The sequence below is a fragment of the Elgaria multicarinata genome, chromosome 18 (assembly GCF_023053635.1).
Source record: "Elgaria multicarinata webbii isolate HBS135686 ecotype San Diego chromosome 18, rElgMul1.1.pri, whole genome shotgun sequence".
In the NCBI taxonomy this organism is placed as follows: Eukaryota; Metazoa; Chordata; class Lepidosauria; order Squamata; family Anguidae; genus Elgaria; species Elgaria multicarinata.
The window spans coordinates 1,902,515-1,929,850 of NC_086188.1; the positions used below are offsets into that span (position 1 = coordinate 1,902,515).

Consider the following 27,336-nt stretch of genomic DNA (forward strand, 5'->3'; position numbering starts at 1 on the left):
AATAATAAAAATAAATATCTTAAAAAACAGAGCAAGTAATTTTTCAACGCTTAAAAACATGTTTCCTGGGTGGTGAAACAAACCCACTACTCCTTTTAAAAGACTTTAACAATTGCTCATTAGCTGATTTGCATATTATGCATAAGGGAAGCTTAATGACATTATTAGACTGTTTTAGCACCTACTAGACTGTTTGGTGGGTGGGTTAGAAAGGCATGGTCATTCTCAATCTAAATGGACCCAGCTCCAATCCAGGCAATTTACCTGTTGCATCTTCTTATATTCCCCGACTCTGGCATAGGCCATGAAGAGATGGGAGTGATACTCTTCACTGCTAGGGACTTTCTTCACAGCTGCCTCGTAGAGTTTTGTGACCAGCTCCGCTAGATCAGACATTTAAGAAACAGGTATAAATGCGGGTTAGGGTTTACAGCAGGGGTGGGCAACACCAGGACCGTTGGCAGCAGTGCGCCCTGGGACACCTTTTCTTTGTCCTGCTCCTCTAACTTTTTTTCTTTTTAAATTACCGGCAGATGGAATAGCTTCAAAGCCAAGTGAGAGTCTAGCTGCTCCCATCTTCTTTCGCCATGAACGCCTCTGGGCCACACATGGGGCTCAGAGACATGCTTAAGAAATGAAGATCATAGAATCATAGAATAGCAGAGTTGGAAGGGGCCTACAAGGCCATCGAGTCCAACCGCCTGCTCAAAGCAGGAATCCACCCTAAAGCACACCTGACAGATGCTTGTCCAGCTGCCTCTTGAAGGCCTCGAGTGTGGGAGAGCCCACAACCTCCCTAGGTAGGTGATGGCAGGTGATGGTCTTATCTGGTGCACAGAGGCATATTGCCTCTGCTCCTGGAGGTAGCAGATGGCAATCAGAACTAGCAGCCCTTGATAGCCTTCTCCTCCAGGAACGTAAGAAGTGCCCTGATGCTGGATCAGACCGAGGGCCCATCTAGTCCAGCACTCTGTTGACACAGTGGCCAAGCAGCTGTTGACCAGGAACCAACAAAGCAGGACATGGTGCAACAGCACCCTCTCACCCCTGTTCCCCAGCAACTGGTGCACACAGGCTTACTGCCTCAGATACTGGAGGTAGCACACAACCATCAGGGCTAGTAGCCCTTGACAGCCTCCTCCTCCAGGAATTTATCCAACCCCCTTTTAAAGCCATCCAAATTGGTTGCCAACACTACCTGTCCTTCCTCCTCCTAAGTCCTGCCTCTCCTCCTCCTAAATCCTACAACCCAGCATTGAACACTCTGCAATGCCTGTAGCATAACATTATTTAACCTATCACCTCTCCAGTTTCCCACGGCATCCATATTGTGCGGGTTGGTATCACACTACTGCCTTCGAATTGGGACCATTATAACAAGTCACTAGCAGTGCGTTTTTAAACCCATTTTCCAGATAAATCATCTTCAGCGGACCCATGCCCAGTCAAATCTATCAGAAATATGGAGGAGGAAAGATCGCCAGAATACTCACGCCGATGCATTTCCCGGTATAAGATAGTCAGAGCTTGCAAGGAATTATCATCCGTAGGTTCGAGGGCTGCTACTTCTTGTGCCAAAATGAACGCTTCGTCTTGCTTCCCAGTTCTCTGCAGGCCGATTGCTTTCAAAACCTGCGTGTGGATCAAAGACACAGCTTTTATCAGGGATTTCTCAACAGTTATGAAAAGGAAGCATTGCAGAGAAAAAGAACCCAGAGGTCCATCCAATGGTGATCATATGCCACAGGGAATGGTTGAAGTTCCATGGCAGAGCCAATACTTTGCATGCAGAAGACACAGATTCAGTCCCTGGCGTTGCTTCATGGACCAGCCCACGCCAGAGCTTTCTGTCGGCTGTCGCCACCCCCAGCTTCCCCAAGGTCAAGTCTGTCACCTCCAGAATATCATCCACCCATCTTGCCCTTGGTCGGCCCCTCTTCCTTTTGCTTTCCACTTTCCCTAGCATCAGCCTCTTCTCCAGGGGATCCCGTCTTCTCATTATGTGGCCAAAGTACTTCAGTTGTGCCTTTAATACCATTCCCTCAAGTGAGCAGTCTGGCTTTATTTCCTGGAGTATGGACTGGTTGGATCTTCTTGCAGTCCACGGCACTCTCAGAATTTTCCTCCAACACCCCAGTTCAAAAGCATCTATCTTCCTTCGCTCAGCCTTCCTTATGCTCCAGCTCTCGCAGCCATAGGTTACTACGGGGAATACCATTGCTTTAACTATGCGGACCTTTGTTGTCAGTGTGGTGTTTCTGCTCTTCACTATTTTATCAAGATTTGCCATTGCTCTCCTCCCAAGAAGTACACGTCTTCTGATTTCCTGGCTGCAGTCAGTGTCTGCAGTCATCTTTGCGCCCAGAAATACAAAGTCTGTCACTGCCTCCACGTTTTCTCCCTCTATTTGCCAGTTATCAATCAAGCTGGTTGCCATAATCTTGGTTTTTTAGAGGTTTAACTGCAACCCGGCTTTTGCACTTTCTTCTTTCACCTTTGTCATAAGGCTCCTCAGTAGGTGGACCAATAGCTTGGCTCTATATAAGGCAACTTCCTGTGTCACCTGGGGACATTTTTTAAATTATTATTTTTGACTTGCGCCCCACCTTTCTACCAAAAGTGGCACTCAAAGAGGCTTCAAATGAATTTATAAAAACCTCTATGTTCTAACAGGCAGATCTCACTGGACGTTAGCCCAGTTCGCACAATCACCAACATCACCCGTGGGTTATCTGAGGGTTGTTTCTCCCTCCAACAAGCCGTATCACCCGGGCTCGGACAACATCAACAAAGGTTAAGCACATGATTGGGTGTTTGGAGGACAGAAAGCTTTTAGTAACAAAAGGTTAGGCTAAAGAGAAAGAAATCAAGGGATGTTTCAAAACACAAACATGCTCCCATCCCTCCCCGTTCCCAGAAAGCAGGGGGTAAGAGTAGCAGAAAAAAACCTCTCTTCTGGAAAATAGCAGCCAAGAGGATAAAGCTTCTGATAGATGTTCCAGCCCAGTCCAAAGAGCTGAGTCTGTCTTTGCTTATTTAAGATTCAAGATACAAACAATTTGGCAAGATAAAGTAAACCCTGAGCTCACCTTTGCACAGTGAAGATCTTTGTGTTTTTTCAGCAGTTTGTCTGCCTGCTGGATCGCCATCTTATTATTGCCATTATCAAGGTAATCTAAAAAAAAAAAGAGGAGGAGGAAAAACATTCAAAGGTTACCACTGAAGACTGGAAATCTAGGGTTTCTATTGCCCAGTCTTCTTAGAGAGCGATATTCACATAGTGATTAGTTATAGGCCCAAAGGAGGAAGGCGCCTTGGCCCATGGCGTGCTTTCCCCAATGAGGAAAGGCGCACGGGGATAAGTCCTCAAATTTGTGTGGTGTACGAAAAGACTCGGGTGGTGTCTCCTGCATCCCTGCTGTTATCTCCTAGCTGTCATCAGAGATAACAGCTGAGATTTCCCTGGGCCTCACTTGGCAAAATCCAAGTGAGGCACAGGGGGAAACATAAACAAAATAGATGGATAAAGAGCTCAGGGAAGAGGTAAATAAGGTAATAAATACTCTGAAGGGAATTAGCAGGGAATATTATTTATCGCACAAGACTAGAACTCTCTTTAACCGCACTAGGAGCTGGGTACCTTCTCAATCAAATTTGCTGGACATATTACTTTTATATCCTGTACTACACTTGTTCTCCAATAAAAGGAAGTAGTTGTTCAGGAAGCTGTTAAAACAGTATGCAGCAATGCCCATTAGCTTATATGTTGCTGTTTTTTAAAGGAAGATTTGGGAATAAAGGCAGATACTAATAGCCATGAATATTAGTTGTGACAAGCCTCCATGGTGAGGAGTAGTGTACCCTTGATTTCTGGATGCTGGAGGCAAACAAGAGGGCAAAGGTATTACAGGAGCTTCCCACGGCATCTTAGATTGTCACTGTTGGGAGTCATAGCATTAGATTGGATGGCCCTTAAACAGATCCAGCCAGGCAATTCTTAGATTCTTATGAAAACCTACGAAAGGATTCTGGAGAGGGGATTGTGCACTGCTGTTAACTGTCCATGCAGCAAAAAGGAATTACCACCTTCATCTGGTTCATTATCACAACTACCTTGGGAGGTAGGCCACTATTACTGCCCCTTTATGGATGGGGAACTGGGATAGAGAAGTCCTCTGGCCTTGGGTACGTCCAAGTCCAGGGCTGAGGAGCCCTCTCTATCCGCTGGCTATATTCGGAACATGAGTGCAAAAATAGACTTCAGTGTAAATTCATAAGCAAACATTTCAAGAGTGACCCAAAGAGGAACAAAACAAGATGGTAATGAATAACTCTCAAGCAAGCAATCCACAGAAGTTTGGCCAGCAATTCACTGGAAGCAAGAACATAATCCAAATAGTGGTTCTATTTTAAAGAGTAAGTAAAATATCAAGCTAAGGCAATTTTTCTCTGCAAACGTACATGTGTGTAGATGTGTAACCTGGCCAGCGAGACCACATTACGCCAGTCCAGGTCCAGGCCGGATTCAAAGTGCTGGTATTCACAGCCCTAAACGACTTGGGGCCAGGTTCTTTGAAGGAACGCCTCCTCCCATATGTACCTGCCCGGACCTTAAGATCATCCACAGGGGTCTTTCTCCGTGAGCCCCTGCCAAAGGAAGTGAGGCAGGTGACTACTAGAAGGAGGTTTTTCTCCGCTGTGGCACCCCGGTTGTGGAATGAGCTCCCCAGAGAGGTCCGCCTGGCGCCTACACTGTACTCCTTTCATCGCCAGCTGAAGACCTTTTTATTCTCAGTATTTTAACACTTAATTTTAACTTAAATTTAAATTTTACTGTTCTAACTCTGTATTTTAATCTTTTATCAATTTTTGCTGCATGGTTTTATCCTGGTTGTGCTTTTTGTACTGTATTTTGTATTTGTGTTTTTAGACTGTTGGTTATTTTATTATGGTTTTAGTTTTTGTGAACCGCCCAGAGAGCTTCGGCTATTGGGCGGTATAAAAACGTAATAAATAAATACATAAAACTAGGTGATGGGCAGCTGACAGAAGAAAGACCATTCTGGAGGGTCCACAGTAGGATCACAGCCGCTACCTGCATCCGCTTGGGTCCTGCCAGAGCAGCAGTCTTTGCTCAGGTGCTCAGTCTTTCTAGTTAATACCTTGTGCTCTGGTTTTCATTCTTGGCTCCAATCCCCACATACAGCATGAACAACATTCGGGGCCCATGGTAGACAGAGCTTGCTTAAACTTGTTGTATCTGGCATCAGTTTACTGTTGTACCATGGAGGCTCCCACCACCTAATGAGGCTGTGACAGATAGTAAGGAAACTTTTTGGAGCAACTGGAAACGTGGCGAGCCATACTGAACGCAAAAACTGAAACAGAAGATCATGCATCGAACAAGTTTCTCCGGAACCTAAAATGTTGCCAAAGTCCTCTATCACAGCATAATTATTTCAGCTACCAGCATGATTTACTGTAAAATGCAGAATATTAAAGCATCGTTCTAAGGGGTGGAGTATTTTGGGGAGGAAGTTAAGGCAGCTTAATTAAGCTTCCGTACAACATCTAACAAACTGAGATAAAAGACAAGCACTGGTGGGAAGGACTCTTTCAACTGTCATCAAATAAGAAGCTGAATGTTGCTGAGATGTGATGAAAGGAAAGCTTGCCCAAACATTACATTAGCTGCACAGGAAAATGCAATTGTCACCAGAGTGAACATGCAGTATCTCTACAACATGCACGTGTCCAATTCATAGTTGTAGGGGGGAATTGTATTCCAGCATATTTGGATGGCAAACAGGTTGAGGAAGGGTGATGGACATCTATCTAGTAGGACAATACAATGTACTAACAGAACTCACACCTCACTACATGTTTAATTACAAACTGACTACTCCTTGCAACTAAGACGTGAGAATCTTTACACCATGAAAGTAGCATTTGATTCAAGGTATTCTCAGATGGACTGTAACTTATCTGGTTTTATATTGCCTTTTTAAACTTTCAACATTTTAAATTTTGATAACTTGTATTTTATGGTGTTAGTTGTGCACTGTCCAGAGAGCCTTGGTTATGGGCAGTATAAAAATGTAATAATTAAACAAGTATCTAAAATCTATGGTCCAACTTTCAATAATTTAAAGCTAGAAATTGTAAACCAACCTGACCTTCTCCTATTGGAATCAATGGGAGGATTTCCAGCCTAATGATCCAAGCTACCCAGTTCAGAATAATCCTATTATCTTCAGGGTATTGCTCCGGAGTAAGCAGCTCTGATATGCCCAACATGATTTTGCCAGGCCCACACATTTATTAGGGCTGCTGCTTGACCTTAGTATTTGTCCATCAAAACAATTTTATGCACACAACTTCTTTTTATGAGTATTTCCACTAGCTACATAGAGAAGTTCAAGACAGTAAAAGCAGGTTATTAAAAACAATCGATTAAATAACTCCCAGTCTTTTCCAGCCTAGCTTTCAAATGCAACGTCCCTTCATAAACACACTGTTCATCTCTCCAATACATTCAAAAGAGGTGGAGAAACATAACTTTAGTCCACATCACTGAAACAGGCTGTACAAATTGATGCTCAAGGAATTTTTATTTTGCAAAAGCAACGGCAGCTCTAACACTAAGCAGAATTAGGCTCTGGCCTAGTCCATGCCAAGAGAACAGAGAACAGGCAGACTATACAAGATACACACACAAAACCTTCCGTTTGACTTTATTTGAAGTGCAGAAAAAGCTCGGAGATTTGTGTCTGTAGAACTGCACCTTAAACCACAAAGCTTCCACATCAGAAAAATACTAGTTCTGCACAAAGGCACTTGCCTCCTGACAAGCATTTTACACTGGCAAGTTGAGAAATGCTCTGCTTTAGCTTGAACTTCCTTCAGTGCTAAACATTTAAGACCTTCATATAGCAAATACTACACTTTTTCTGACTTTACCAGCACTTGCAAAAAATGTGCATCAAAGCACCCTGCTTTCCTAAGCAAAAGACTCCCCCCCCACCAAAATAACAGCATGCAACACAAAGTAGTTTCCTTAAACTGCAGGAAGGTGCCCAGACACTTCGTATAAGGGGGTGGGGAGGTGTACAAAATTAATGTGGTCACTGCCTAATAAAACAGGAGTTTCCCCAAATGCTTTTTCCTGCATTACTTGGAAATGCAGTGATTTGAAATGTGGGAAATCTAAAGGTATCATAGCACAGGAGTGAACCGATGAAGTAACAGTCTATTCAAAAGGAATACGCTATATGCATACCCTGAAGCAAGGAAACAATTAATATTTGGATCCAGTTTGCAGCACAACTCTGGCAAGGAAGAGCCTTACAGGACACATATGAACAGCGTGGTTTAAAACGGGTTGAGCCACTATCCTGATAGAAGAGATTTGTTTTGGGGATTTTTAACCACACATATCAATCCTTTCACTTTGCAAAGAAGTACCCAACAGGGCCAGAGACTTGAATGCCATTTTTCCTTGCTTCTTGCAAGCACAATACCACTGGGGGAGAAAGAAAGAGCGAGACCCCAACGTTTTGCAAAAAGGACCGTTATAGGAACCTTGCATTCCATGCAGTTCCCTGCCTATGCTACTCCATGATCTCAAAGCTACCAAACACCACCCTCCCCAGTGCACGGTTCTAAAAAAAGGGGACACACAAACCCATACCAAACGAGCCAAACAAACACAACTTTATACCCCAGGCATAATAAGGTAGGTAACCTACTTGCATTGAGTTCATGTACTGCCCCGCACTAGGAAATCTGTACGTAAGAAAAATGGTTCATGCTTTCTCCCTAACTATCTCAACTGCTGGAATTCCACAATAAGGATGCATATAGGGCTAAATTCCCTGGACCCCAGCACCGCCTGTCAGATTAAAAACACATGCCCCAGGGACTGCCTGCTAAAAATGGATTCCTACTAGGCCATACTCGGCTGCCCTCACTCCAGCCCCTTGTATTCCACAATATTATGGGATTCACTCAGGACACAAGAGACAGGGATTAAGCAGTAAGGGATAGGGTGCATCCTATCCTCTACGCACCAAAGAAAAAGTTCCATAGTTTCCAAACCTGAAAAGTTAAGAGGTGTTTTGTTTTATAGGATAAGAACGTGGAAGTCCCACTCTCTAGGCAGACTTAACCAGCACCTCACCTACCATACTGAACCATTTTATAAGGGCTTGGGTCCTCCGCCCCTCCAGTCCAGAATAGAGAGTATGGGGGGGAAACTACAGGGCCCACGAACCACCACCTTCTCCTGGGGAAGTGGAGGGTCAAGATATAAAGAAGTTCTTAAGCCTCCTGCTATGGAATCCAAATATACTGCAGAAATAGGACTCGTTCCCCCACTGCAATCCCAGGTATTTCCTAGGGACTTAACCTAAACATACTTTAAGATGTAATTTGTAATTTTGCATCGCTGCTGTTTTTATCTGGTTGAGCTTTTATATTGTATTTTATATCATGGTTTTATACTGTTGTTTTATACTCTGAATGGTTTTAATTTTTGTGAACCGCCCAGAGAGCTCCGGCTATTGGGCAGTATAGAAAAGTAATAAATGTTTAACATTTTAACAGCATTTAACAACGTTAAGTTTGTTTTTAATGGACCCCGGAATTGTTGTTTTTAAATGGATACTGTTGTTTTTATACTTTTTTATGTTTTTGATGGTTTTTAAATTTTGTATACTTTTAATATTTACTATTTTTAATTGTTGTAAACTGCACAGAGAGCTTCGGCTGTGGGGCGGTAAAGTTTAGGGAGAAATCCCATAACAGCCCCCTTTTCCTCCTCACTCACTCCCCCCCCCCATAGCACTGTGTGTAGTAAACTTTCAGGTCGTTCATTCTCTACTATTCAGCCCTGCCAAACAAATAAAGGTGAATATGGGGGTGTCTGCTGAGTTCCCCCCACCCCAATATCATAAGGGGTGCCTGCTGAATCTGCCCCCCCCACCCTCAAGTTGCAATAAAGGGCACATAAAGAGTTCTTACTTACCCCCCCTCCAATATCACAATATGGATGGATATGGGGGGGCTCCCTTAATCTCCCCCCCAATAAGGGCACCTATGGGGGTGCCTGCTTTAGCCTTTATTCTCCCTCCCCACATCTCAGTAAAGATATGGGGGTATCTTTACTGAGGTATGGGGTGACCTCTTACTGGGTACGGGGTGGCCTCTTACTGGGATGTGGGGGGGTATGGGGTGACCTCTTACTGGGTATGGGGTGACCTCTTACTGGGATGTGGGGGGGTATGGGGTGACCTCTTACTGGGATGTGGGGGGTATGGGGTGACCTCTTACTGGGATGTGGGGGGGTATGGGGTGACCTCTTACTGGGATGTGGGGGGGTATGGGGTGACCTCTTACTGGGATGTGGGGGGTATGGGGTGACCTCTTACTGGGATGTGGCTGGGGTATGGGGTGACCTCTTACTGGGATGTGGCTGGGGTATGGGGTGACCTCTTACTGGGATGTGGGGGGTATGGGGTGACCTCTTACTGGGATGTGGGGGGGGCTAGGTCGGGAATGGGGTGCCTAATAGCCCTCCATCCTTCCCCTTAACCTCTTTCTGCCCCCCTCCCCGAGCCCCATATCGCAGTCAAGATATATATGGGGCGCCTGTTTGGCCTTCTTCTTCCTCCCCCTCCCTCAAATTAGGGCTCATGAGGTAACACCCCCCCCCAACACCACTCCCTGACCGGGGGAGGGGGTAGAAGAAGGGAAAGGCGGGGGGGGAAGGCGGGAAGGGGTCCGCTGAGGGGTGAAGGGCAGCCAGCAATGGGGGGCGGCAGGGATGGGGGGGGTGGGGGAGAAAGCGAAGGGCGGGAGCGCGCGCACGCGCCGACAGGGGTGAGGGGGGGGAGGCGGCGGGGACGCGCTGAGGGGGGGGGCGCGCGCCACGGGGCAGGGGGGGTGGGGGCGCGTCCGGAGGGCGACGGTACCGTAGATGGGCCGGAGGCGCCGGTCGTTGGGGTCTTGCACATGGCCCCGCGCCGCCATGATGAGAGCGCAGAACCGCCGCGCGCAGCCGCCGCCGCTGCCACAGCCAGCCGGCCCTGCCTGGGCGGGCAGCGGGCGGGAAAAGGGGGCCGGGCCACGCGGGGCGGAGCGAGGCGAGGCGAGGCGGGGCAGGCAGGCGGAGGAAGAAGGCCTACCTGCGCCGCTCGCTCGCCTCCCGGCGGCCTCTGAGGGACGGCACGGCGCGGCCTGCCGTCCCGCCACTCGCCCCGTCCCCTCACGCGCCTCGCAGGCGCCGAAGGCCGGCAAAGGCCTCTCGAGCCCCCCCCCCCCGCCGCCGCCTCAGCAGCTCTTCTTCGTCAGAGTAAACACAACAACAACAACAACAACAACAACAACAAGAGACCTTCTTCGGGCTGGTAGATCAGTAGTAACAACGACGACATAGAAAACATAGAGACTCCTCTCAGGGATCTGTCAATACTAGTAGTCATGAGGATGATAAGAGAGAGTTCAGGCTGATACAGCAACAGCAGTAATAATAGTCACAACAACAATAATAATAATAATAGATGTTCTGGCTGATAGAGCAACAGCAATAATAATAGTAACAATAATAATAATAGATGTTCTGGCTGATAGAGCAACAGCAATAATAGTAATAGTAATAATGAGATGTTCAGGCTGATACAGCAACAGCAGTAATAATAGTCACAACAACAATAATAAGAGTTGTTCTGGCTGATTTATCAGTAATAATAGTAGTTGGTTGATATAACAATAGTAATAATAATATTAAGAGATGTTCTGAATGATATATCAATAGTAACAATAAGAGATGTTCTGGCTGATATATCAGTAATAGTAGTAGTTGGTTGATATATCAGTAGTAATAATCATAATAATAATAGATATTCTCCCTTATATATTGGTAATAGGAGTTGGTTGATATGTTATTATTATTATTATTATTAGATGTTCTGGCTGATATATTGGTAATAGTAGTTGGCTGATATATCAGTAGTAATAATGTTCTTTTGGCTGATATATTGGTTGTACCAGTAGTTAAAGCCATGGTTTAAGGTGTCTTCTGAACACGGCCTGGCTTTCTGGTTAAAACCATGGCTTAAGGTGACTTCTGAATGGGGTCATACTATGCAGGGATGTAAAAAGCATTGCTTATTATCATCACCATCATTATCGTCTCAAGCCACAAGCTCCTTAGTTAATTTTTCTATCAGCTTTTATCTTGTCCTTCCTTCAAGGAACTCAGAGTGACATATAGTGAAGGTGCCAGGCGAACCTCTTTAGGGAGCTCATTCCACAGTCGGGGTGCCACAGCAAAGAAGGCCCTCCTCCTGGTAGCCACCTGCCTCACTTCCTTTGTGAGCCCACTGCTCTTACCCTCTCAACAGTCCTGTGAGGTAGGTTTGACTGAGAGATAGGGATCTTTGCGGCTACTATACCACTATGGGTATAGTGCTGTTCTCTGACAACCTCCTCTCCCCTCACACCCTGAAATCTGAGACCTTGGTTTGCATCTTGCACAAAATGAAACTAATGGTGCATTGTTAACCCTGATGGTTTACTGCTGCACGTGGCCCACTCCTTTAATCAGCAGTATTTTAGTGTTACGTAATTGCTGGACGTTCCAGCAGTAATTTACTGTTGCTTTCCCTGGCTTGTTTGCTTCAAAGGGACAACCGAAATAGTTCGGAAGTAAAGATGGTATTTCTGTACTGCTGGGCAGAAATAGTTGCATAGTTTGCTCTTTTCCAAAGCGCTTCCCTGCAGTGCAGTGCCATGGAAGATGAGAGAGAGCTGCCTCTCTACTCAGCTTGTGGGCAAAACACAGGGTTATTTGTCTCCCACTGAAGCAGCAGTAAGACGAGTACCAAAAAGAAGAGGTTCACTGCTGATGTTCATGTGGGAATTTTGACATATTGAAAGGTAGGTATATAAATCAAGAAAATAAAATAAAGGTGAGAGTAAATTAGATAGGTTTGAAATGGTAGATGTGAAATTGCACCCATTTGGAACAGTCTCACCCTGGAATGGGGTGGGGAATATAAAAAAACACATGGGGCCAGTTTGGATATCATGATAAATGTGACGGGAATGAGTTGCAGGCAGTTTTAAGTGCCCCCTCTCCTCCAGTGTGGCTGTGGAGGTCCGGAGCTTTTGGTTCCACTGTTTGATTAACTGCAGAATTACGGTTATGTTTGAAACCTAAACTAGGGTTAATCTTAACTATGGGTTGTTGAAACAGGCCAGCTTCATTATCCATGGTTTGAAGTTGGCTTCTTTCAAACAAATCATACATAGTTAAGATGAATCACAATTTGGATGAAACAGCAAGGCAGTTTATCAAAAACAGAAGCTAAAGCATCTGGTCTCAGCAGAGCCAGAGGAGAAGAGGGGGGAACACGTGAACCACGTGCAGAGAACAACACAGAACATAATTTAGCTATGATGTTCTGAAGCAAGGATCCTTGAACCTCTGTGATTTACTACTTCAGAATAGTTTTAATTTTATTAAGTTTTGATATACTAAAGCCACTTACGATTTTTATATGCATACAGAGTTCACTTCAGACAGGCAGCCATAGCATTACTGGGTCCGGATCCTGAGAGGCCTCCGCCTCGTACCTTTAAAGCCATACCAAGTAGGGAAAATGTCCCAATCTCTTTATTGTTGGTAGGTTTGCCAACTCCTTACTGGTCCTACACCTGAACGAACAAGCAGGTTGGCATGCAGCAATAAAGCAGGGGACATTTTCCCCGTCACCTTCTCTTCATCCCAAAGAAAAAACACCCCTGTTTATTTTTTGTAAGCTTCAAATCCACCCTTGCACCTTGCAGCAGTGCATTCCACAAATTAATTATACCTTGTCATAGAATCGTAGAGCTGGGGAGGACTTTGTAGGCCATCAAGTTTTGTATTTATGCCACACATGCCAAGGAGACAGTATTAGTTACGACTCCCTGCCAAGCGTCCGTCATATTGAGGCAGTAGCTAAATCCTGTCGTTTTTTCCTGTATAATATTGCCAGGATTCGATCATTTTTGTCTGTCTCTTCTGCCAAGACTCTTGTTCATGCATTGGTTATTTCTCAGTTGGACTACTGCAACCTTCTTCTCACTGGCCTTCCTTCTTCTCACATCAGTTCGTTGGTTTCTGTTCACCACTCTGCTGCTAAGATCATCTTCTTGGCTCGCCGCTCTGACCATGTTACTCCACTTCTGAAATCTCTTCATTGGCTTCCAATTCACTTCAGAATCCAATATAAACTTCTCCTGTTGACCTACAAAGCTTTTCACAGTCTAGCTCCTTCCTATCTTTCCTCTCTCATCTCACACTATTGCCCCGCTCGTGCTCTTCGCTCCTCTGATGCCATGTTTCTCGCCTGCCCAAGGGTCTCTACTTCCCTTGCTCGGCTTCGTCCATTTTCTTCCGTTGCCCCTTACGCCTGGAACGCTCTTCCAGAACATTTGAGAACTACAAGTTCAATCGCAGCTTTTAAAGCTCAGCTAAAAACTTTTCTTTTTCCTAAAGCTTTTAAAACTTGATTTTGTTCTGACTTTTATACTGTTAGTTTTACTCTCCCCTGTGCCTGTTTGGTGCATTCTCTTCCCCTTCTTATTGTTTTATTATGATTTTATTAGAATGTAAGCCTATGCGGCAGGGTCTTGCTATTTTATTGTTTTACTCTGTACAGCACCATGTACATTGATGGTGCTATATAAATAAATAAATAAATAATAATAATAATAATAATAATGGGAGAAAACACTGTTACAGTGCAATCCTATACAGGTCTACTCAGAAGTACGCTCCATTGGGACTTAGAGTTAAGTGTGCATAGCATTGTTGCCATATTGCCAAGCAGAATTGGCCCAAATTCTCCCTTCTCCTCTTGCCTATAAAATGTTTCTCTTAGAAAAAAAACTGCAGGTAAAGGGGAGTCATGACAGAGGTGTACAAAATGATGCCTGGTGTGGAGAAAGTAGACAGGGAGACATTTTTCTCCGTCTCTCATAATACTAGAAACCCAATGGGCTCATCTCAAGAAGCTGATTGGTGGGAGATCCAGAACAGAGAAGAGGAAAGACTTCTTCACACAGTGCATAATTAAAGTATGGAATTCACTTCCACAAGATGTAGTGGTGGCCACCAGTTGCTGGGGAACATGGGTGGGAGGGTGCTGTTGCACCATGCCCTGCTTTGTTGGTCCCTGGTCAACAGCTGGTTGTCCACTGTGTGAACAGAATGCTGGACTAGATGGACCCTTGGTCTGATCCAGCCTCAGGGCTGCTCTTATATTCTTAAAATGCATAGATAAGCTGGTGCTTTCTTTTAAACATCTTTGATGGAAAGTGGCCTTAGAAATTCTGTATTAAGATTTCCAGTTCAGGGAAAAGGCTGCTACCACGGGGGACAATCTGAGCTTTGTTCTATATTTTTCAGGAGGAGTTTCATCTGAATTATAACAGCAGCATCCCCTCTAGCCCCCATAGCGCAAGCCCAAGACGCTCCAAATTCTACAAAATAATCAGCATGTGCAAGAAACAGGTAAGATATTCTTGTTTGATCCACTTAAGCCTTCCCTGACTTGCTACTTCGCTTATTGGACCTTGACATCCATTGTCTCAGGGGTTCCTTTTAGAACAGGATGGAGAGCAACTGAAAGGAAATAGTTCCTTGACATGGCTGAGGCTACAAGTTTGGCACTCGTGTGCTGTTTTAAATAATCAGAATGAAATATATGGTCCCAGTATATACTGGGAGCACCGGATGGGCATATCAGGAAACACCCCAAAAGTGATGTGTGGGGCAGCTTTTGGATATGCCGACGGTCATCATTACCTTCCCCTGGCCCCCATGCCGCAGACAGAGCAACGCTAGACTAGCGGGTAAAGCCACTATTTCACAAGAGAGAGGAATCCCTTGGAAGAGAGGAAAAGCATTGTTGCGCTTGCTGCCCGGCCGCCTGTGAGCTCAGACAGAAACCTGAGCAGGGTGAGGGGGGTGGATGCATGCGATGCAAATTTGCTTGCAGCAGGGCATTGTGGTAATAAACCAGGGATGCAGAGCGTGGGAGGTTGTGGGTGTATCTCTCTCCAGGATCCAATTGAACATGTCTGGAATAGGGCTAGATTTCAGGTATGTCTGCTTTAGAGGTCTAGAAGATGCTGAGCCAGGATCACCATGTGGTGGTTGGCAGGGCTCGCGAGGGGCAAGGAGGTGCGTGGGCCCTCCCAACTCATACTTACCTGGCAGGGGAGACACCATGATCACGAAGGTGGTTTTCCCAGGGTGAGGCTCATCCATTGCACTCCGGGTGTGCTGACCCCTGCGATTTCCCCAAATGCGGGAAACTCGACTGCATAATTTGTGGTAGTGGGGGACTGCGTGCGCGCTTTCCCCTGGTCATTCTGGTTTAAAGATAGAAAGGTCTCTTGCATGTTCCTCTTTTCCACTTTCAAGTGTTTTCTGATCATCTCTATTATTGCCTTGGAAGCTAAACCCCTGGGGTAATCTCCAGCAGAGAGAGGGCTGTGAGGGAACTAATCAATGCCCCAAGTGTTTGGTTTCTTTTAAAAAGAAGACTGAAAGGGTAGTGAACCCCGCCAATGCGTGCCCAAGCTCCTAGCTCCTCCCTGCTGCCTCGCCAATGCGTGCCCAAGCTCCTCCCTGCTGCCTCGCAGCTCCAATGGAATACCCAGCGAGGTCTGTGTAGGGAGGAAGCACTGGGAGTGACGTAGGGGGCACGCATGCAAATGTGCGCACACCAGAGCATTGTGGGAGCAAAAGCGGGGCACGGCTGGGGGCTTGTGGGGCACCCCAAGACATGGACCCGCCAGATTGGAGCAGGGCACCGTTGCTGCCCCACTGGCCTCAGCCTGCTAGAAGCGCTCAGGCAAGGTCACCATGTGGTGGATAGCAGAGCCAGCGAGGGGCAAGGAGGTGCGTGGGCCCTCCCAACTCATACTTACCTGGCAGGGGAGACACCATGATCACGAAGGTGGTTTTCCCAGGGTGAGGCTCATCCATTGCACTCCGGGTGTGCTGACCCCTGCGATTTCCCCAAATGCGGGAAACTCGACTGCATAATTTGTGGTAGTGGGGGACTGCGTTCGCGCTTTCCCCTGGTCATTCTGGTTTAAAGATAGAAAGGTCTCATGTGTTCCTGTTTTGCTATTCTTTCCTTTTTTCCTTGAAGCCCTGCAGGTTCATTCAGATATGTCACATGTACTTTGTGTCCCTGAGTGATCTTGTAGCAGTCCTTCTCCTCTCCCGCAGCCTAACCTTCCCTGCAGTGGTCCTCTGAGGATAAATGAGATACACACAGCATTGCATTGTGTGCATGGTGAAGCGATACAGCAATTAGACTGGGTGATGTTTTCAATCCTTCAGTGATTAATTTTTAGCAGTATTTTTTATGCTTTAGAACTCATTCTTGTGGGTTGCTTTTCTGCCATGGAGGGAGCATGTAAACTCCCACGCTGCGATATAAACATGAATTCAGTGTGGTGGTGATGAAACGGATTCCATGCTGGGGATTACTAGCAAATGGACTAAAAATAAAACAGCCAATATTGTAATATCTTTTCATAAATCTATGGTGTGGCCACATTTGTAACATTGTGTATTTGAAAGCAGAATACACGCTATTACAAACGTGGCCACACCACAGGTGCAGGAAAGGGCAAACAGAAATGACCCAAGGGTTGGAGGACCTTCCCTACAGGGAAAGGTTAAAACGAACGGGTCTTTTCCTTTCTGAAAAAAAAGGAAGACCTCATAAAAGATGTATAAAACGATCAATGGTAAAAAGGGAGTTGGACAGAGACATTTTTCTCCTTTTCCTGTGATGCTGCAACCCGGGGCTACGTAATGAAATGGATTGACAAAAGAATGGTGATGCCCTGAAATGGCTTTAAAAAGGAATCCTAGAAATTCATGGCGTACGGGTCTTTCAACGCCTTTAGCCGTGACTGCTAAGCAGAGACTCCATGGTCAGAACCAGTCTACCTCTGAATACTACTTGCTGAGTGGCAATAGCAAGGGAAGGCACGCCTACATGCCCTTTGCGTTGGCTTATCGGTAGCTTCTCCGTGTGTTCTTTAAGGCCCTCCTGATGTTTAGGAAATACACACAAATACAGAAGCATTTATGGCTTTCTCCCTTTTTTATCTCCTCGTTCCTTTTCAAAGCTGTTTCTGAGCATTATGTGCGGGGTGGGGGGAACTCTCCGGTTCAGCCTTCAATGCAACATGAGGGGCTGTAGCTGGAAGGGGAAATCTGCACAGTCTTGGAGTGCACACAGGAGGGCTTCACGCGGGGTTTTAGAATCAGAATAGCAGAGTTGGAAGAGACCCACAAGGCCATCTAGTCCAACCCCCTGCTCAAAGCAGGAATCCACCCTAAAGCATCCCGGACAGATGCTTGTCCAGCTGCCTCTTGAAGGCCTCTAGTGTGGGAAAGCCCACAACCTCCCTAGGTCACTGGTTTCATTGTCGTACTGCTCTAACAGCGAGGAAGTTTTTCCTGATGTCCAGCCGGAATCTGGCTTCCTGTAACTTGAGCCCGTTATTCTGTGTCCTGCACACTGGGAGGATCGAGAAGAGATCATTAGCTTATTACTGGTTTAATTTGTTACTAGCTGTGTATATTTATTTGTTTTATATTGTTTGTATGATTTTACCTATACGACGCCCTGAGATCCTTGTGATATAGGGTGGGATTCAAATGTTTTAATAAATGATTTTTTTTTTAATAAGAAGGGTCTTTGCCTCAAAGCGAGGAATAGAAAAGGTCAAAGTGCTTTTTCAATGAGGTCTTAGGGGTCGAATCCTTCGAAATGCCTTGCGAGAAGAATGGTCTCAGTAACTTAGTTCCTGAATGAGATCAGCGCCCTGGTCCGATGCACATTTACTTGGAAGTCAACGCTGTTTAATTCCAGTGAGATTTATTTCCACTTCAGTAGGCTTGGGATAGGAGCTAAGGGTGAGAAAGCAAGAGTAAATAGAAGAAAATGAATGAGCTGGGACCGCCGTGCAAACTACAATTTTGAAAGTGAGCATGGAAAGACCAGGGCGGGTTTTACCAAGTTTGTGGGGGAAGGAAGGAGGCTTTAATCTGTGGTGGTGATGATGATGAGTGCGTAAGTCTGTGCTTCAAGGATGACAATTTAGAATTTATCAGCAGATGAGACATTTGGGGAGGAATGGGTGATACAAGGAGTGAGAAGGACAAATGAAATCTGTTGTCCCTCACTATTCTAGGGTAGTTCTCTGAATGAAAATATATATAGTGCTCAAACATTTTTGCTACATTCAGTGCAACCTTCCAAAAAGACATTATTTCCATAGCGACGGTTGCTTTCCTGTTTCCCCCCTCTGCGAATCAGAATGCTGTACCTGTCGTAAAATCTCCAGCAGAGAGAGGGGTGTAACAAAGGCAAATGAGTGTCTAAAGTAATTTTTGTTTTTTGTAAAAAGGCTGAGAGGGCAGCAAACCCAGCCAGTGTTCAAAAAGTGGCAGATGCAGGTTTGCTGTGCCTGATGCAGCCACTCTCATTTCAGAGTGAAGGATGAAGGAGGGCTGTGGAAGGAGCACATTCTCAGAAGGGCGTGAGCCGAAGGAAATGCCCAAGCTCCTCCCTGCTGCCTCGCAGCTCCAATGGAAAGCCCAGCGAAGTGGACGCAGGAGGCACGCATGCAAATGTGCGCACACCGGAGCATTGTGGGAGCAAAAGCGGGGCGCAGCTGGGGGGCTTGTGGGGCACCCCGAGACATGGACCCGCCAGATTGGAGCAGGGCACCCTTGCGGCCCCGCTGGCCTCAGCCTGCTAGAAGCGCTCAGGCAAGGTCACCATGTGGTAGTTAGCAGGGCCAGCGAGGGGCAAGGAGGTGCGTGGGCCCTCCCAACTCATACTTACCTGGCAGGGGAGACACCATGATCACGAAGGTGGTTTTCCCAGGGTGAGGCTCATCCATTGCACTCCGGGTGTGCTGACCCCTGCGATTTCCCCAAATGCGGGAAACTCGACTGCATAATTTGTGGTAGTGGGGGACTGCGTTCGCGCTTTCCCCTGGCCATTCTGGTTTAAAGATAGAAAGGTCTCACGTGTTCCTGTTTTGCAATTTTAGCTGTTTTCTAGTCATCTCTATTATTTTCCTGAGGCTAATCTCCTTGGAGACCCTTTGCACGTCAGAGATGCTGATTCAAATTTACTTTGGCTCTAATCTAAATATCAACTCTGTTGATCTGTTAATCAATTTCCAGGCAGGAGGTTCTTCAGAAAGGCATTGACAAAAAAACAGCACAGCTGTAATGCCTCTGATTAAGGTGTTGAGGCCTTGTTGCCCTATTTCATGGAACAGAAAAGGATAATCAAAACATAAAGGAACGTCTTCCCTATGTGGAAAGGTGGACAGATATTTATTTTGATCAGGTGACCTAACAAAATTGGTCTTAAATTCAGGACACACAATAGAAAGCATGTTGCACAGTGAAGACTTCTGTAGTGGAATCCACTGACATAGAATGTATTGACGGAGAATCCTTAGCTTAAATGAGTTTAAAAAGCATCAGTTGACAAATTCTTGGAAGGCAGGCCTCATCAGTGGTTAGTAGCCTGAACAGCGACGGCCTGGCCCACAATCGTATAAGAAGAGCCCTGCTGGTTCAGACCAGATCACGTGAGGTACTGGTTCCTCTCTATTCGGCCCTGGTTAGGCCTCATCTAGAGTATTGTGTCCAGTTCTGGGCTCCACAATTCAAGAAGGATGCAGACAAGCTGGAGCGTGTTCAGAGGAGGGCAACCAGGATGATCAGGGGTCTAGAAACAAAGCCCTATGAAGAGAGACTGAAAGAACTGGGCATGTTGAGCCTGGAGAAGAGAAGATTGAGGGGAGAGATGATAGCACTCTTCAAATACTTGAAAGGTTGTCACACAGAGGAGGGCCAGGATCTCTTCTCGATCCTCCCAGAGTGCAGGACACGGAATAACGGGCTCAAGTTAAAGGAAGCCAGATTCCGGCTGGACATCAGGAAAAACTTCCTGACTGTTAGAGCAGTGCGACGGTGGAATCAGTTACCTAGGGAGGTTGTGGGCGCTCCCACACTAGAGGCATTCCAGAGGCAGCTGGACAACCATCTGTCAGGGATGCGTTAGGGTGGATTCCTGCATTGAGCAGAGGGTTGGACTAGATGGTCTTGTAGGCCCCTTCCAACTCTGCTATTCTATGATTCTATGATCTACTCCAGCATTCTGCTCAAACTGGCCAACCAGCTGCTCACTGGAAGCTCACAAGCACAACATGAGTGCAGCAGCACCCTCAAACCCATGTTCCCCAGAAACTGGTGGACATAGGCATACTGCCTCTGATACGAGAAGTAGCATATGGCCATCGGGACTAGTAAAGAAAGGGGGAGAGATGTTCTCTGGTGCTATGAAAAGCGTGTGTCTTTAATGAGGAATCTAAAAAGCTCCACGTTTCGGATAGACAATCCTTCTTCAGGTGCTGAATATGGATACACATTGTTAAAATTTAAAAGAAAGAGTAACGGAATTTTAACAACCTGTATCCATATTCAGCACCTGAAGAAGGATTGTCTATCCGAAACGTGGAGCTTTTTAGATTCCTCGTTAAAGACACACGCTTTTCATAGCACCAGAGAACGTCTCTCCCCCTTTCTTTTCCTGAATTGGTACTTTCTCCCTCTCATTGCAGACCAGCTCTAACATCAGGACTAGTAGCCATCGTTAGCCTTCTCCAAACATCTCCAACCTGTCCCAACCTCACCGGCCAGTACCATCTTCAGGGGATGTCCTGTGTACTGTACCGCAGCCTATGCATTCCTGTATGGCAAGGGCACGGTGACGGGGCCTTGTCTGTGCTAATGGCTACCCTTTGGAATGGTCTCTTCTCTGTGATATATCAGGTCTCAATGTTGGCATATTTTAGGCATCTGTGGAAAACGTATCTTTTTACTTTGGCTTTCTCCCAGCCATGAACAGTTCTGAACTCTCTCTAAAACGGTATTTTTGTGTTTTTATTGGATTGTTGTAAACCACTTTGGGATTTTTGTAGATGTGAAGCAGTAAAGGTTGTCACACAGAGGAGTGCCAGGATCTCTTCTCGAACATCCCAGATTGCAGGACACGGAATAACGGGCTCAAGTGACAGGAAGCCAGATTCCGGCTGGACATCAGGAAAAACTTCCTGGCTGTTAGAGCAGTACGACAATGGAACCAGTTACCTAGGGAAGTTGTGGGCTCTCCCATACTAGAGGACAAACATCTGTCAGGGATGCTTTAGGGTGGATTCCTGCATTGAGCAGGGGGTTGGACTGGATGGCCTTTAGGCCCCTTCCAACTCCGCTATTCTATGATTCTATGATTCAATAAGCAACAGCTCTGATAACCTTTCTGCTATGCTCTTTTTTCCAGCCCTTGTTGTGTTTGTTACTCTTAAGCTGACAACTCTTTTCTTTTGACAGGTGTTTAATATTTAAAGTTTTATTGTTGCCAGTTTTTCTATTATATTTTAGATTGTTGACTTTTGTTTTATTTATAGAAGTATTTTAACTAGGTGGGGTGGTTTTTTTGCTTTCTGCGTTTTCCTTTGGGTATATATTTTGGTTTTTTTTTCTTATGTTGTGAATACACTCTGACTGCCCTATGGGTAGAAGAACAGGCTATAAATAAATAAATGACGTACTTAGTATTGCAATGTGTGGTTCATGCTGCCCTTGAAAAGTTCAGTTAGTTCAAAGTGGAGCTGGAACCAGCTATATGGATCATATCTCTCCAATTCTTAAATAACTCCTGTGTTTGTACAACATCATGGCCCAGAGGCTCTTTGGCTCCAGATCTGATGTGAGCCTGGGTCAGCTGAAGACCACTTTATTTGTCTGGCATTTCAGCATCTAATTTAATGTGCCTTCTTTTAATTATGGCCTGATGCACTCTGCTGTTCTCATAGCTGCTTCTACCGGTTTTATTTTTTCCAGTGTTTTACGTATTTGGTGTTTTTTTTATTATTTTACTGTATATTTTCTTGAGATTTTTTTTTTTACTGAACAATGTCATAGAAACCACCAATATAGATAAATAGTAATTGGAAATTTTAATACCTGTTTAGGGATGGGTAGGTAAGCGGGGTGGGTGGCCTTCATGCCCTCCTTGTGAGCGTCTCAGAAGCAGGATAGTTTACAAGGTGAGTCTTTGGTCCAGACCAGCAAGGCTGCCTGTTCTTAAAGACTCTTCTGAGCTTCTGTACATTCAGCTAAAATGGGTGGGTGATTCATATCTTCCATCAGCCGTTTCTATAGAGATCAGTGACAGGTGCTAGGGCAGAGGCTCCAGGGTTAACATTCCTGTTTCTTTCCTCTGCAGATAAAGAGTGCTGTGCCTGTAGTAGAATCTCCAGCAGAGATTGGGCTGTAAGAAAGCAAACCAATGCCCAAGGTTTTGTGTTCTTTTTTTTTAAAAAAAGGACTGATAGTGCAGCGAACCCAGCCAACGCTCAAAAAGTGACAGCCACAGAATTGCAGCCAATCTCTTACAGTGGGAGACGGGTGGGGGTGGGGGCTGTAGAAAGAGCACATTCTCAGCAGGGCGTGAGCTGAAGGAAATGCCTAAGCTCCTCCCTGCTGCCTCGCAGCTCCAATGGAAAGCCCAGCGAAGTGGGGTCCATGTAGGGAGGAAGCACTGGGAGGCACGCATGCAAATGTGCGCACACCGGAGCATTGTGGGAGCAAAAGCGGGGCGCAGATGGGGGCTTGTGGGGCACCCCGAGACACGGACTGGCCAGATTGGAGCAGGGCACCGTTGCTGCCCTGCTGGCCTCAGCCTGCTAGAAGCGCTCAGGCAAGGTCACCATGTGGTGGATAGCAGAGCCAGCGAGGGGCAAGGAGGTGCGTGGGCCCTCCCAACTCATACTTACCTGGCAGGGGAGACACCATGATCACGAAGGTGGTTTTCCCAGGGTGAGGCTCATCCATTGCACTCCGGGTGTGCTGACCCCTGCGATTTCCCCAAATGCGGGAAACTCGACTGCATAATTTGTGGTAGTGGGGGACTGCGTTCGCGCTTTCCCCTGGTCATTCTGGTGAAAAAACAGATAAAGTCTGAGCTGTTTGTGTGATGTGTGTTGGTCTCTTGATCCTTTTTAGAATTTTGGTAAACCCCTTCCCAGTTTTCTCTACCGGAGTTCTTCTGTTTGGTTTGTGTTGTGTGGGTGGTTGCACGCCACTCCTAAACCACGCGATTTCATTCCCTTCTTCTTTGCTGGCACAGATATGGATAGCGAGCCTGCCCCTCTATTTTTATCTGAAAAAAATTAATATTACTATGGTCATAATGTGGGTTTTAAATTGATGTCAACTTCTTCTTCTTCTTCTTCTTCTTCTTCTTCTTCTTCTTCTTCTTCTTCTTCTTCTTCTTCTTCTTCATTATTTATTTATTTATATAGCACCATCAATGTACATGGTGCTGTACAGAGTAAAACAGTAAATAGCAAGACCCTGCCGCATAGGCTTACATTCTAATAAAATCATAATAAAACAATAAGGAGGGGAAAAGAATGCAAACAGGCACAGGGTAGGGTAAACAGGCACTGGGTAGGGTAAAACTAACAGTATAAAAGTCAGAACAAAATCAAGTTTTAAAAGCTTTAGGAAAAAGAAAAGTTTTTAGCTGAGCTTTAAAAGCTGCGGTTGAACTTGTAGTTCTCAGATGTTCTGGAAGAGCGTTCCAGGCGTAAGGGGCAGCGGAAGAAAATGGACGAAGCCGAGCAAGGGAAGGAGAGACCCTTGGGCAGGCGAGAAACATGGCATCAGAGGAGTGAAGAGCACGAGCGGGGCAATAGTGTGAGATGAGAGAGGAGAGATAGGAAGGAGCTAGACAGTGAAAAGCTTTGTAGGTCAACAGGAGAAGTTTATATTGGATTCTGAAGTGAATTGGAAGCCAATGAAGAGATTTCAGAAGTGAGTTACATGGTCAGAGCGGCGAGCCAAGAAGATGATCTTAGCAGCAGAGTGGTGAACAGAAACCAACGGACTGATGTGAGAAGAAGGAAGGCCAGTGAGAAGAAGGTTGCAGTAGTCCAACCGAGAAATAACCAATGCATGAACAAGAGTCTTGGCAGAAGAGACAGACAAAAATGATCGAATCTTGGCAATATTATACAGGAAAAAACGACAGGATTTAGCTACTGTCTCAATATGAGGAATAAAGGAGAGCGAGGAATCAAATATAAAGCCAAGACTACGAGCTTCCTTGACCGGAGTAAGCGTGACATCGTTGACAGTAAGAGAGAATGAGAGGTGAGGAGAAGGTTTAGGAGGAAAAACAAGCAATTCAGTCTTTGCCATATTAAGTTTCAAACGACGATGAAAAGGGATGGATTATCATGGTCTTATGTGGGATGGCATGGGCCACTTTGGTGTTTTGTTAATTTTGCCATGCTGGAGAGCCGGTTTTCCAAATTAAAGTGATCAATGAACAGAGTGTGAAAGAGTTTTGATGTGAGCAATGGCAGAAGTGCATTCATGGGGACCTTCTTTGGAAGACATGCAAATGAGAAGGTTTTTTTTACTAACACCATTATTTCTAGTAACAGCTTTTTATGCCAAGGTGGCGAATTATGAGCAGCAAGCCATATATATGCACGCATCCTAAGAAGTCCCACTGAACAACTTCCAAATAAACATGTACCAAGATTGAGCTCCGGAACTGTTCCTTAGCACAGACATAGCAACAGACTTGGTGTGACCAGGATGGTTAAATAGCAATTGTGTAAGGTGAAGTTCTTTGAGTATTTGATAGGCGCTATATAAATGCTAATTTTCTCTTCCCACAAAAGGGGAGTAGGAAAGGGAAAGGAAACCCTCCACAAAAGAGGAATACGAAGGGGGCATGGGGTGTGTGTTGCTCCCTCTGCTGCCTGGCTATAGAAGTGTTGAATCCTGAATCATTTCGCAGCGTGACTCAGTTCCGCATGCAGATTTGTATACAGCAGAGCACTATGGGAGACCGGGAGAGGTGAAACATTTGATACAGCAGGAAAAAGGAACCTTTTTCTAAGAGCTCAGTCAACTGCTTTAAAGGTGATAGGAATGACACTGTACCTTTCTCTACATTTCAGAGTGTCCAGGTGCCACTCTCTGTATCTTAAAGATCAGCTTCAGTGAGGGGCAAGGAGGTGCGTGGGCCCTCCCAACTCATACTTACCTGGCAGGGGAGACACCATGATCACGAAGGTGGTTTTCCCAGGGTGAGGCTCATCCATTGCACTCCGGGTGTGCTGACCCCTGCGATTTCCCCAAATGCGGGAAACTCGACTGCATAATTTGTGGTAGTGGGGGACTGCGTGCGCGCTTTCCCCTGGTCATTCTGGTTTAAAGATAGAAAGGTCTCTTGCATGTTCCTGTTTTGCACTTTCAAGTGTTTTCTGATCATCTCTATTATTGCCTTGGAAGCTAAACCCCTGGGGTAATCTCCAGCAGAGAGAGGGCTGTGAGGGAACTAATCAATGCCCAAAGTGTTTGGTTTCTTTTAAAAAGAAGACTGAAAGGGTAGTGAACCCCGCCAATGCGTGCCCAAGCTCCTAGCTCCTCCCTGCTGCCTCGCCAATGCGTGCCCAAGCTCCTCCCTGCTGCCTCGCAGCTCCAATGGAATACCCAGCGAAGTCTGTGTAGGGAGGAAGCACTGGGAGTGACGTAGGGGGCACGCATGCAAATGTGCGCACACCAGAGCATTGTGGGAGCAAAAGCGGGGTGCAGCTGGGGGCTTGTGGGGCACCCCGAGACACGGACCCGCCACATTGGAGCAGGGCACCGTTGCTGCCCCGCTGGCCTCAGCCTGCTAGAAGCGCTCAGGCAAGGTCACCATGTGGTGGTTAGCAGGGCCAGCGAAGGGCAAGGAGGTGCTTGGGCCCTCCCAACTCATACTTACCTGGCAGGGGAGACACCATGATCACGAAGGTGGTTTTCCCAGGGTGAGGCTCATCCATTGCACTCCGGGTGTGCTGACCCCTGCGATTTCCCCAAATGCGGGAAACTCGACTGCATAATTTGTGGTAGTGGGGGACTGCGTGCGCGCTTTCCCCTGGTCATTCTGGTGAGAAAAAAAGAAAAGAGCCCTACGGTCCTCTTTGTAGCTGGCCTTCCAACCTAGAGGGAACATGAGAAGAACATGAGACAGTTGTGCATAAATGAATTTCATCTGCACCCTGTCTTCTAGTGTGGAATTAAAGGGTCTGATAGGACTGGAGAAGGCTGCTTTAATGGGACCTGAAAGCACTCTCCTGATTCTGACTAATGATATGGGTACCCCAAAAGCACCGGGCCTTTCCCAAATGAGGGGAGCAGGGAGATGTCTCTGCCACTTGGGCTTTTTGTGCTCATGAGGACTAAAGACACGTTTTGTATGTTGTGGGCTGCTGTGGTTTCTTTGATTTGTTTGAGCTGCACCTTCTCTCCCACAACCCCACAATCTGTATTCTGTATTTGCTTTGTTTCAGGTTCCTCTTTGTCCCTTTATAAAAGGAATATAAGAAGAGCCCTGAAGCTGAATCCGATCAAGGTGGGCCTTGATCAGATCAAGTATTCTGCTTTCCGGAGTAGTCAGACAGATGCCTCCAGGACCCGTTGGACGGTACAGGTCTCTCCTGCTCTTGTTCCCTGACTGTTGCTCTCCTCTGAACATAGAATCATAGAACAGCAGAGTTGGAAGGGGCCTACAAGGCCATCGAGTCCAAACCCCTGCTCAATGCAGGAATCCACCCTAAAGCATCCCTGACAGATGGTTGTCCAGCTGCCTCTTGAAGGCCTCGAGTGTGGGAGAGCCCACCACCTCCCTAGGTCACTGGTTCCATTGTCGTACTGCTCTAACAGTCAGGAAGTTTTTCCTGATGTCCAGCCGGAATCTGGCTTCCTGTCACTTGAGCATATGGAGGTTCTGTTTAGTTATCCTGAATGCATATCCAAAGATATCTCGGTACCAAACCTAAATTAATTACATTTGTATTGTACCCCTTTGAAATGATTCACGTGCAGCAAACATGTCAACTACTTTTGTTTTCACAGAATAAATGCATTCCCCTTTAAGGTGCCACAAGATTCTTCATCCCATCCCCGACGTTGCTATTGCTGCTGACTGACAAAAGAAATAGTACTTTTGGGTTGCTTGTTTTATTTTGGGCGTTGTTTTTGTTTGATGCTGCTATACAGTGCTTTGTATATTTTGGAGAGGGAAGCGTTTTATAAATAAATGTTAATAAGAAATCTACACGTGTATAAAAACCCAAGCCCTGTGTCCCTCCCACAGTGTG

The 27,336-nt window shown here is 46.0% G+C and overlaps 1 protein-coding gene, 1 long non-coding RNA gene and 6 other non-coding genes across 10 annotated transcripts in view; 7 read left to right on the top strand and 1 right to left on the bottom strand.

Moving 5' to 3' along the window:
• NAA25 (N-alpha-acetyltransferase 25, NatB auxiliary subunit) overlaps positions 1-10,087 on the bottom strand; it is a 35,381-nt gene extending 25,294 nt beyond the window's left edge. For both annotated transcript variants that reach the window (XM_063143810.1, XM_063143809.1), the window contains exons 1-4: positions 9,972-10,087; positions 3,090-3,175; positions 1,494-1,632; positions 265-383 (exon numbers count right to left, since the gene is read on the bottom strand). In XM_063143810.1, coding sequence (XP_062999880.1) covers positions 265-383; positions 1,494-1,632; positions 3,090-3,175; positions 9,972-10,029 — 402 coding nt within the window. In that variant the 5' untranslated portion in view covers positions 10,030-10,087. The remainder of the gene's footprint in view (positions 1-264; positions 384-1,493; positions 1,633-3,089; positions 3,176-9,971) is intronic.
• Positions 10,088-10,986: 899 nt separating this feature from the next.
• Positions 10,987-27,309, top strand: LOC134410592 (uncharacterized). Of its 2 annotated transcripts, none has more exons than XR_010026277.1 (4): positions 10,987-11,411; positions 14,456-14,560; positions 26,527-26,660; positions 27,092-27,309. It is a non-coding gene; the product is annotated as an uncharacterized LOC134410592 (long non-coding RNA). The 2 variants fall into 2 exon arrangements; XR_010026276.1 differs by lacking the exon at positions 10,987-11,411 and adding an exon at positions 11,783-11,937.
• LOC134410908 (U1 spliceosomal RNA) lies at positions 15,254-15,417 on the top strand. The gene has a single exon (XR_010026299.1). It is a non-coding gene; the product is annotated as a U1 spliceosomal RNA (small nuclear RNA).
• Positions 15,977-16,140, top strand: LOC134410905 (U1 spliceosomal RNA). The gene has a single exon (XR_010026296.1). It is a non-coding gene; the product is annotated as a U1 spliceosomal RNA (small nuclear RNA).
• On the top strand, positions 18,925-19,088 carry LOC134410906 (U1 spliceosomal RNA). Its single transcript, XR_010026297.1, has one exon. It is a non-coding gene; the product is annotated as a U1 spliceosomal RNA (small nuclear RNA).
• Positions 22,940-23,103, top strand: LOC134410907 (U1 spliceosomal RNA). The gene has a single exon (XR_010026298.1). It is a non-coding gene; the product is annotated as a U1 spliceosomal RNA (small nuclear RNA).
• LOC134410909 (U1 spliceosomal RNA) lies at positions 25,228-25,391 on the top strand. Its single transcript, XR_010026300.1, has one exon. It is a non-coding gene; the product is annotated as a U1 spliceosomal RNA (small nuclear RNA).
• On the top strand, positions 25,951-26,114 carry LOC134410910 (U1 spliceosomal RNA). The gene has a single exon (XR_010026301.1). It is a non-coding gene; the product is annotated as a U1 spliceosomal RNA (small nuclear RNA).
• Positions 27,310-27,336: the final 27 nt, after the last annotated feature.